A 12093-nucleotide genomic window follows, 5' to 3' on the forward strand; every position below is an offset into this window, starting at 1 on the left:
ATGTTCTAATAGCTGCTGTAAACTGAAATATATTTATTGTTTAATTAAGCTTACCAGCCTGCGGATATCCCTCTCACATTCACGCTTTATTCTATTAACCTCATCTTGATGGGACTGATAAGCCATGCGCAGATCAGCAGCCTTCATTTTATCTGCCTGCATAATATTGTTCAAAGCTTCTTCAAGCTGCTTTTTACCAGACTTCAGCTCTAATATCTCCTGCTGCACCTTTATGCGTTCACAATCAAATGCTTTCCGAGCTTCTTCCCTGGCTTCGTTTAGCAATGCGGTTTTCACTTTGTCGGCTGCCCCATCCCGCAGCACGTTCACCGTAGACTGCAAGCGTTGAATTTCACTCTCTTTTATTTTTACCATACGAGCTACTTCCTGCTCATGCTGCCGGATAAGCAGCTCCCTGACAGCCTGGAGTTCCTTCATTTTCTCCTCATGGAGTTTAGCCTTCAGGTCAGAGATGTAGGCAGTGTGCTTGTGCTGCTCCTGCTCTCTTTCTTGTTTGACTTCCTGGATTCTCTCTCTCAGTTTACCCACCTGGAACATAATAAATAAAACTTGGTTTAACATGACTGCTTATGATGCTGAGAGGGATATCCCAGGTGCCCTTGCTATAAAATGGAAAAACTAGATCTGAGCACCTCAAACTCAGGGAAAGTTTGCATCTGGATCCAAACATTGTAGCTTGGGCCTCTCTCCAGCCAAAATCTAATATATTTTCAGCCTTGGGAAACTGGCATATTTTCTTTTAACCTGTAAAATGGACGAGAGATTTTCCAGGGTTTTTAGCAATCCACTAGGGGGCACTCTACTGGCTGATCATTTCTTGCTGTTAGAAGACATGGCAAGATATGACTCAGGAAAAGTGAATCCTGTTTTCTCCTGACTCCCTCCACTAAAATCTATTGCCAGAGTCTATTTTCTTGATGTGACCCAATCACCGCAAGCTGCCAGTTCTTGACTGCTCCCTTGGGGCTGGAACCAGATTAGAGAGATGGGTCAGATGGGGAGAGTGGTGCTGGAATTATGGAGAATTAGGAAGCCTCTTTGTTTGTGGGGGGGAAAGTCAGGAAGCATTCCAGTGCTTGACGGAGTGGTGGATAACTTATTTGCTTTTTCTATGGTGTGTATATTGTTTCAGAATTTAAAAACCCTTAGACTAATTTATCCTCACAATACTCTTATTCTGTTGAGAAATATTATGCTCATTTTATAGATGGGAAGCTGAGGCGCAGAGAGATTAAATGACTTGCCTAAATTCACATAGGAAGCCTGATAGAGCAGGGAATTGAACCCAGAACTCCTGAGTTTTGGTCCATTGCTTTAACTACAAGACCCCCATTCCTCATCTTACGGCTAAGGGGGTGAGAAATAATCTCTCGATCAAGGGATGAAGAAAGGAGCAGCAACTAGAAAGGAGGAAAGGCTCCTGTTGGTAGGGTGAGATTTCGGAGGTAAAAGCTGAAGACTAGGACCTACATTTTCATTTACTAATTTTGAGACACCCACCTTAAAGAGGCCTGATTTTCAGAGGCCTGGTACTCACAGCTTTTTGAACATCAGGCCCCTTCAAGGTGTTTCAGATTGGGCACCTAAAAACTGAGGCATCGAAAAGCACTAGACACTTTTTAAAATGTAGGCCAAGGTTTGTAAGGGTTAAAAGCAGTATTATAATCTATTATATCAATGCACACTGTGATGAAACCTCATTATAATGACATTCAGCAGGTTACATGAACAGTGATGCTTTTTCTATGTGGAATTATACACTAATTCAGAAAAAAAGTCCAGAGGTAAGTTTGCTTCCCCTACAGAAGTTTATTTGGCCCAGTATAAAATATTCCAACATGATCACTGTCAGTAACACACTCCTGCCATCTCCATCACAATGAATGCCACAACATAGGCACGGCATATGATTCTGTAATCTAACGCAAAGTCACAGAGCAGCAGAGAATGCAAAGACCTGTGCTCCTGAATGACACTATAAACATGCACACGACATGGTGCTTCTGCTAGAATGAGGTTATTGCACAGCAGGGGAACGAAAAACTAACGCTGAAAGTGAGCAAAACACTATTAATGGAATAAACACTGATCATGACTGCTGTACCCAAAGCTAGGCGTGCAATAAAGTTCTAAACCAGGTACGTTAGAGAAGGATTTTACTGCACCAACACTATCATCTTACACCAAGAACCTGCCTAATAGATGCAAAGAGAAAAGAATATTGCCCTAGAATAATATATCTCATTATTGGAAATAGATCACATATCTTGGTCTACCCCAATTACATTTTATCCATATGTAATTGCATCTTCAAAAGCCGATAGGGATGTAGGGATGATATTTAATTCCAAGACTGTAATCAAGAAGTCCAGTTTTCAAACTTCCATGCTTATGTGAGGCCACCTAGTTTTGCTTGTGGGCTTAAAATAAACCTCAGACCTCAGATTAGGTATTCATCCACCTACCCACGAATCTAAATGGCCAAAGGTAGAAATAAAGACTGATTTAGGCATCCAAATTTGACAACTGGGACTAATCCCACACTGACTTAAATATATCACAGCTATTATTTTAGGGATGGAAAAAGAAAGTTCATGGAATCTTGTTAAAACAAAAGAAAGAAAACCTACACTGTCCCATGGATAAATCAGTTGCAACAATTTCTCAACACATACAGTAGTTAAAAATCAGTCTTATTCATATATTGTAGGTGAAGGGTAGTGTTTAACCTAAAGTAGTCCTGCGTGTGGTGGCTTCCAAGAGAATTTATTAACAACTGAGAAATTAGTCTTGAAATACATGTTTCCAAACAGAATTTACCCTTAAATGACTAAGCAGAGAGGAAGCCAGGCTGGCTTAGCTTATTTTAGCCAGCAGAAGAAGCAAGGAGGGCCAAAGTTACTCAGGAGCCTACATCCCATTTTCAAAAATGCCTTTTGGATTTAGTGGCCTAAGTCTCATGGGGAAATTGTTTTTTTTTAATTCAAGAGACAGTACCATATATGCATGGACCCATGTACTATAACCTGAAGCTGACAAATTTGTCAAGACATCAGCAGCTAATAAAAAAAAGGTATTTTTCACCCTGGACATCACTGATTTGAACATCTACTCTACTGGCCTTTGTAAGTTAAATCTTTAGCCTATGCATGTAGATACAATAATGATGCCAAAGCAATAACTAGATTTTTGGCAAAAGAATGCTAAAGGTCATTCTTCCTTCCCTGTCTTATACATTTTTATGTTAATCTGTATATGTTTAGGTTTGGACAATGTCTGAAAGAAACATTTTCTTTAACCCACAGACTACACACTTGAAGAATATGTGATTCCAGTTTTGTTTCCCTTTACAAGCCATTTGCACATGAGACAGACAAAATAAATCAATATAACCGTTGGGGTCTGTTAATTTAAAAGAAGTTTTCATAGTTATCATAGCAGCCTACTTGATCAGGCACATAAGTTATATATATTGTTTTATCCTCTATAAAAATAATTAAAATCCTCACTGTGACTTGAACTATGTCTATATTTTTCTCTCGTTTTAACTTACATTTAAAGAACACTTCATTCTTGCCATAATTACCCTATACAATATATTGTCAGACATTTAAGTGAGCTACTGTCCATTAGGATGGCCAGGAACCAAGGGCATTATTGTCCATTTAAGGTCATTTTTAAATCAAGTGCAATAGCTTTCCCCAACAACTAAAATCTCCTCTGTATGCTTCATTACACAAAATGTGTACACCAGCTTCACTTATTTTCTGCCAGCACACGAACGGCCTGATCCAATGCTCACTGAAGTAAACAGCAGTCTTTCCATTGACTACAGCAGGCACTGGCTCAGGCTCTAAATGTGAATCACTCAAACAATAGCAGAGCTCTCACAATGACAGCAACAGCCATCCTGGATAAACTATCACTTTAGGACAACTTTTTGGACTACCAACTTAGAATTCAATTAATATTTGTGTCATGTTCAAGGCCTACACACAGAGAAGTTAAATAAAAACTTAAAATTTTCAGAAAGGTTGCAACATAACATTACTTTAGTTCTTAAAATCCAGAACTTTAACACATAAGAACCAGAGAGAGAGAGAACAGACTACTCACTAAGGCAGAGAGGCAAAACTCACCCCATCTTGCTCTAAACTGGATCTTTGCAGACTGACTGCTGAAATACCTAGATCACACACTTCCCTCAGAGCCCCCTAGCCTGGAAGCAGGACTGAGAAAACCTCTGAGAATTCAAGGTGATAGTGTGTAATTTTAACACGGTTTTAATACACCACAGTTTAATACACCATAAACGAACACAGACTTTTGAAGGAATACTAAAACCAGGGCTTGAATAGAGTGATAAACATACCGGCTTTATACTGACCACAGTTGACACAATCATCATTAAAGTCGACAACAGTTTAGAGGCTGTGGTTCACACAATGCATTTCCAAACCCGATTAACGAACATGAGGTTATACGACAGACTACACAGCAGAACTAAAATCACACACTATGAAGAAAAGCTTGTACCTTTCCATAACTACTTTAGAAGCAATGCTAGCAAAATTATACTAAAGAAACCGATACTTTTAAATATTCACCAGCTTCAAAAAAATAATGAATAAAACTATTTATCATGTAATATTGTAATTTCACCCGTTTTAATGTGACTAGTCGTATTTTCAGATACAGATGGACTGCAATTTGGTAACTTGTGCTGGGATCTCAGAAACATGTCTGTCTTCCCTGCAGATGAGGGACAAAGCTTATCTCTATGCTCCAGGTTATTTTTATATTGATCCAGCTACAGGCAGATTGATCAATAAGCTTCCAACATTTTTTTCATATGGAAAAGTTTATAGCATGAGTAGATCTGAAAGGATTAGATTTTTATTGATAAAGGTTAGTAAATGTCGATTTCACTCTACACACATGAAAATATTTCCATCAATAACAACTAAACTTTACAGATAAGCAAATTAAGAAAAATGCTGCTTCAGAACTAATAGAGTTTGATTTAAGGATCTTTATTTTGTATATTTTGATATGTGATGTTGACAATTTGTGTTTTAATGGTTATAAAGTCTCAATTTTTTGAATCTCAACATCTGCTGTCGTTAAATAAGTATAATTTTCTGAAACTGAAATTTTAAATTGGTAAAAATAAAAAAATGCTTAAAACCCATACTTTTGTGGAATTGTGAAAACTTAAGTTGATAAAAATAGAAAAATGCTTAAAAATTATCAATATTATCGTGGTCTACACTATACAGTTAGGTCAACTTCAGGCAGCTTATGTTGACCTAATTATGTCAATGTACACACTACAGCCTTGTAAGTGCCATACTACACTGACATGAATCTAACTGCCACACTACACTGACACACTAACTCCACCTCCATGAGAGGCGCAGCGCTTATGTCGGTGTAGTTAGGGCAATGCAGCGTCTGTCTAGACACTGTGCTACTTACATTGGCTGTTGACTGTCTTGTCAATTTCACGTCCTGTCAATTTCACAGCGCAATCCTAGAACCTGACTGCCTTGGCTCCCCACTCCCAGCTGGGCTGCTGCCCAGAGGCTCCCTGCTCAGAAAGCTGAGAAGCCCAGATGGCTGCCCCCTGCTCCCAGCTGAGAGCACAGAACTGAAAGCCTGGCTCCCAGCTCCCCACACTGCCCCTCGTCAGTCGGTGGAAGCGCTCCTGGTGAGGACGAGCACCATCGACAGAAGGAGGGTATGATGGATATCAGCCACTGCAGTAATCACGGCTGAGGCTGCAAGTCGACTTAACGTAGGTCGACTTAGGGCTGTAGTGTACACATGCCCTAAACTTTAAAGCCAAAACTTAGAATATATTTTACATATTCTCTATCTTTTAACATGAGCCCAGAGCCTTAACATGATTTCTTACATAAACTTTATTAATTAACCTCTAACTGTATGTAACAGGACAGGAAATATCAAATAGCCCACTAATGACTAAATCATGGGTTCTCTGAAATAAAGGAACATTTATTGAAAATAAGCTATCCTGAAAAGCTTAATACATTAAAGTATGTGAAATGCTCTGAAATGAGTAATTTTTTACTCTGTTGCTGATTTATAATTAATAACATTACAAGGGTCACAATAACACCACCAGAACAGGGATGAATTATCGTCTCTCTTTTTTCAACACCTGTCTCCTCTGACCCCCAAAATCAAATCAGTAAAAACTCAATCCTGCTTCCTCTAAAATCAATAACAAAATTTTCAGTGAGTTTAATGGGAGTAGGATTGCGCCCTAGCTAAACACTGCATCTTGGGCCTGACCTTGCAAATTGCTGAGCATCTCCTGTAAGCTGTTGTGAATCATCAACTCCCAATGATTCCAGATTCATGATCACGCACAGGACGCTTAGCACCTGACAGGATCGGATTGTAGTGTTTCTAACTAAAGATATCCACAATGAATAACAGTCCTTCTGTTCTATTAATGTGACATGTACTATTGTTATCTCCTTAAAAATTTTACTGTTATGCATAGTTTCATAGGGCTCTATCCAGCAAGGTGCTGAGCCCACTCATTTCCTACTGTATAAAATGTGAAAACATTCTGAAATTAACTGTGTGCTACTGGACATTCAAAGCCAAATTGCAATGCAGTTCTTTTGGAATTCAATATATTGTAGGTTTGCAAGCTTGCCCTCCCTATGGAATTTAACAGGACTTAAACCAATGGGCTTCTACAGAAATGTAAGAGTTTCTATAAAAATCACTCTAAAATGCCTATACATTTAATAGAAAATTGCCCCTTTTTCTCACCTTTGTCCTTCCCCAGTAACCACTTTCAAAAGGTCCAGTATTGCAATAATGCTTCATTTGGGGTCCATCACTTCTTCTCGGTTGCTGGCTAGCAGACATTGTTTTCAGTGCCTACATAGCAGCTACCTTGCCAAAGCCAGCTTGAGGGTTGAGGCATTAAGGTGAGGATCTGAACTCTAATAAGCTGTCGCTAGGCCACCAAGAAAGGCTTTGATGAAATGCTGTTTTACACCCACATTGATCACACTGAAACTGTAGCTGTTCCAGTCCAATCAAAGAAGCTGTTTTGTTTGATCTTTTCCAAAGGAGTTGGCTTTATGCTGAAAGGAATTGCTCTTGGAAAAGAATCAATCACACACTGTCTGCAGAATGGCCTCCCATGTCTGCAATCCATGGAGAATGAGAAAGCAGAGATTCATCAAGGATGTTGCTTTGGAGTGATTGTAGCATCTCTATCATGGTGGTATGTGGCACAAGGATGAAGACCAAGTGCCAAGTAACCCAAGCCAGAGTGAAGGACACTCAAAAACCCTACCACATAAGGGAGCAAAGTAGAAAGAGATACCCCTAGGGAAGCTAAAAGCTCTCCCCTTTCTGTCTCTATATGGGAAATTACTCAGCTCAGCCTTGCGATACTGGATGACTTATAGCCTACATTGTCAAGAATTCCAGGACACACTTTAAAATGGAGTACCATACTGCTATGGCATTATAGCTGGAAGCAAGAAAAGCTGAGTGAGGAAGTTCAAATTGGAAATAGGATGCAAATTTTGAAAATGAGAGTGATTAACCATGGGGACAGATTACCAAGAGATGTGATCAATTATCTGAGGAATTGTCACAGATTGAAGTGTCACTAGATGAGGTTTTGGAGTTAATTGAGAAACTTAACAGTAACAAGTCACTGGGACCAGATGGCATTCACCCAAGAGTTCTGAAAGAACTCAAATGTGAAATTGCGGAACTATTAACTATGGTTTGTAACCTGTCCTTTAAATCAGCTACTGTACCCAATAACTGGAAGATAGCTAATATAACACCAATATTTAAGAAGGGCTCTAGAGGTGATCCTGGCAATTACAGACCGGTAAGTCTAACGTCCGTACCGGTCAAATTAGTTGAAACAATAGTAAAGAATAAAATGGTCAGATACATAGAAGAACATAAATTGTTGGGCAAAAGTCAACATGGTTTCTGTAAAGGGAGATCATGTCTTACTAATCTATTAGAGTTCTTTGAGGGGGTCAACAAACATGTGGACAAGGGGGATCCAGTGAACACAGTGTACTTAGATTTCCAGAAAGCCTTTGACAAGGTCCCTCACCAAAGGCTTTTAAATAAATTAAGTTGTCATGGGATAAGAGAGAAGATCCTTTCATGGATTGAGAACTGGTTAAAAGACAGGGAACAAAGGGTAGGAATAAATGGTATATTTTCAGAATGGAGAGGGGTAACTAGTGGTGTTCCCCAAGGGTCAGTCCTAGGACCAATCCTATTCAACTTATTCATAAATGATCTGGAGAAAGGGGTAAACAGTGAGGTGGCAAAGTTTGCAGATGATACTAAACTGCTCAAGACAGTTAAAAACAAAGCCGACTGTGAAGAACTTCAAAGAGATCTCACAAAACTAAGTGATTGGGCAACAAAATGGCAAATGAAATTTAATGTGGATAAATGTAAAGTAATGCACATTGGAAAAAATAACCCCAACTATACATACAGTATGATGGGGGCTAATTTAGCTACAACTAATCAGGAAAGAGATCTTGGAGTCATCGTGGATAGTTCTCTGAAGATGTCCATGCAGTGTGCAGCAGCACTCAAAAAAGCAAACTGGATGTTAGGAATCATTAAAAAAGGGATAGAGAATAAGACGGAGAATATCTTATTGCCCTTATATAAATCCATGGTACGTCCAGATCTTGAATACTGCGTACAGATGTGGTCCCCTCATCTCAAAAAAGATATACTGGCATTAGAAAAGGTTCAGAGAAGGGCAACTAAAATGATTAGGGGTATGGAACGGGTCCCATATGAGGAGAGATTAAAGAGGCTAGGACTTTTCAGCTTGAAAAAGAGGAGACTAAGGGGGATATCATAGAGGTATATAAAAACATGAGTTACCATTAGCCAGGGTGGGTAAGGAATGGTGTCCCTAGCCTCTGTTTGTCAGAGGGTGGAGATGGATGGCAGGAGAGAGATCACTGGATCATTACCTATTAGGTTCACTCCCTCTGGGGCACCTGGCATTGACCACTGTCAGTAGACAGGATACTGGGCTGGATGGACCTTTGGTCTGACCCAGTATGGCCTTTCTTATGTTCTTGTCCATCATCTAGAACTGGATTATGATGTTCCAGTGCTAAAATGTACTGAGCTAGAGAGAGACCAGAAGGGACATCAGGAGCCACTGAACCAGCAAACCCTCTATGGAATTTAGTAGGACTTAAACCAATAGGCTTCTATAGAAATGTAAGAGTTTCTATAAAAATCACTCTAAAAATCCTCTACATTTAATAGAAAATGATAACCTTTCTGTAAGGTTTTGAACCATCCTATGGGATTTAATTTTTTTAAATGTTATATTCCTGCAACCCAAGCAAGACATAGAACAAAGGGAAGCATTCTGAAGGGTGTACAGACTTGGAGCAGTCTCCTTTAATTGAAGTCTCCTTTAATTGAGTCTCACACACTCACAATTGGTCAGTTCAGTCCATAGTTTAGTAGTGCTTCTGGATTCCTTGCCAATGTTGAGTGCTCACATACCATTATCTGCCAACAACACTTTCTACCATCTCTGGTTGTCTAGAAGACCTCATCCCATCCTGGCAAAAAATGGCCTGGCCTCAGTTATTCACACCTTTGTCATCTCTTGGCTGCATAACAGCAATGCAGTATTGTTGGGCATGTAGCACTCAGGCCCTAGGGACCAGCTGGTAGAGAACACTGAAGCACATCTCCATAGCAACACTGGGTACCACAAATATATCAAACCTATCTCCGCTCCTGACACAGGCTTCCCATAGGATACTGAACCAAGCTCAAGATCTCAGTCCTTCTCTTCAAGGAGCTCAATGGCCAAGATGAAGACCATGGCTGACAACTTTGCTCCTCTGGAAAAATGGAACTTGTTATAGTAAGGCTAAATCTTGTCTATACAGGAGACAGCTTTTTGGGGTGCTGGCCCAAGACTTTGGAGTGAACTCCCTCAGAAACTAAGGATCATCACAAATTTCACCACCTTCCACTCCCAGTGTAAGGCACATTTCTTCGACCTTGCCTTCTTTAACATAATTATATAGCCCCACTCATACATATATATGTATTATATTACATATTTTAAAAATTCCAGAACAAAACACTCCACTGCACACGTCTCTCCCTGGGAAGAGGATAAGAGACCACACATGACAGAAGTTAGTCCCTTCTCCTGGAAGGCACTCAGATACTATAGTAATAATGAGGGTGGTATATGATCTCACACAGAATATCAGAAATAAAACATTAACCATCCTATAGAATTTAATTTTTTTTATACACAAATCCTACAGAAAATGTTCTAATGGAGACTGCCTGCCCAGCCTCCCATGGCCTCTCCACTAGATCAGACACAAACTTCAGTGGCCTCCCAACCTGTAGTCTGTACCAGGCACCTCCTTCTACATGCCTCTATTCCAAACCCGAGGCTAAAAGTGGCAGAAGCAACAGACAGTGCAAAGGTTTACTGCTACACTGCCACCACCTCAGTCCTCCTGATGTCAGAATCCGCACTTTCCATCCCACCATCAGATACCTCCAATTTCAACTCTCTTGTTGCCACCAGTCATTTTACCTGTCAGCCTTGCCTCACCCTGCCACCCACTTTTATCTATATGACCTTTATCAGCATCCTTTTCCCACCACATCGACCCTCCTCTGTATTCCTTTCCTCATCAGGCCCAACTTCACTGCTCACAAGTACTCTCTTAGCACCTCCACACCCCCAACGAGATGTACACATGCCAACCCAGAACTTCCCTTTCCTGCTCTCCCTATTCTCTCCCATTCTTTATCACTCTCCTTCCTGGTTCTCCTTAGATTGTAAAATCTTGAGAGTCATGTGACAATGTCAAAGAATCACGGAACAAGTTGCGTTATGCTCAAAACTGAACAAGGGACTTCTATTAATTAAGGAAAATAGGACCTCTTATTCCCGAAGCTACCTGCCTGTCTTTCTCTGCTTCACTGTGAAGCTTCTTCCTAATCTCTTACTAAACCCTTGCAGTTGGGCTTCTTACTACAGATTTTAAGAACCAGTACACAATCTCACATGGGGCAGTGTATTTATTGTGAGGAACCTAGCTCACGTTTGGGCTAGAAAATTATTAGAAATTGTTTCATACTGCACTGCAATATCATCTAATTTCCTGTTCTCCAACACCTCCAGGTCTCTTTTGGTATTATGACCTTCTCATTATCTCCCTCCCTCCAAATGTGTGGGAGTGTTAATATCTTCCCCCAGAGGTACTGACTTGAATTTTATATTGTTATCCCTGGCAATATTTGTAATGCTTTTCGGTCCCATTGTGTTGTATCTCTATCCATACCAACTTCGTACCATCTGTGAGTTTAATTAATGTGCTTCATTACATGCTCTTCCTAACAATAAAGAAGTCTGTCCATCCTTAGATCATAACCCTTCTCCCACACCCAACTGAATCATGTGTTACTGTTCCAGAAATCTGATGGAATCTACTGTATTCCCTTCATTTACTAATTTTACATTATAATCAAAATGAGGCTGGCCTTATTTATTCTTTATAATTTTCTGCTCCTTATTTTCAATGTTTTGTTACCCTTCAGATGCTTACAAGTACTCTCTTGTTTTCCCCCCTCCCCATTATTTTACTAGGGATTGAGAATGTAGGTTTACAAGACACAAACATAACTACCAAATCAGAATATCCATCTTTTTCAATATATCCTGCCTCTAACCACTGGTCAGGTTCAAGTATCAAGGGGTAACCGTGTTAGTCTGTATCCACAAAAACAACAAGGAGATGCATCTGAAGAAGTGATGTTTTACCCGCAAAAGCTTATGCCCAAATAAATCTGTTAGTCTTTAAGGTGCCACCAGACTCCTTGTTGTTTTTGGTCAGGTTCAGATACTTCAAGAAAACCCAACAGACAATCATGGAATAACTTGCCCAAGGAGAAAGCTTCTTTCTAACTTCATGCAGTTAATGGTTAACTTATGCCCTGAAGCATACATTTTTATTACTA

The 12093-nt window shown here is 39.8% G+C and overlaps 1 protein-coding gene across 20 annotated transcripts in view; it reads right to left on the minus strand.

Moving 5' to 3' along the window:
• JAKMIP1 (janus kinase and microtubule interacting protein 1) overlaps positions 1-12093 on the minus strand; it is a 368387-nt gene that overhangs the window by 221352 nt on the left and 134942 nt on the right. For 19 of the 20 annotated variants that reach the window (XM_043544675.1, XM_043544679.1, XM_043544668.1 and 16 more), the window contains one exon: positions 55-549. The exons of the other annotated variant lie outside the window; for it this stretch is intronic. In XM_043544675.1, coding sequence (XP_043400610.1) covers positions 55-549 — 495 coding nt within the window. The remainder of the gene's footprint in view (positions 1-54; positions 550-12093) is intronic. 20 annotated transcript variants of the gene reach the window in all.

The sequence above is a fragment of the Chelonia mydas genome, chromosome 4, assembly GCF_015237465.2.
Source record: "Chelonia mydas isolate rCheMyd1 chromosome 4, rCheMyd1.pri.v2, whole genome shotgun sequence".
NCBI classification, from domain to species: Eukaryota; Metazoa; Chordata; order Testudines; family Cheloniidae; genus Chelonia; species Chelonia mydas.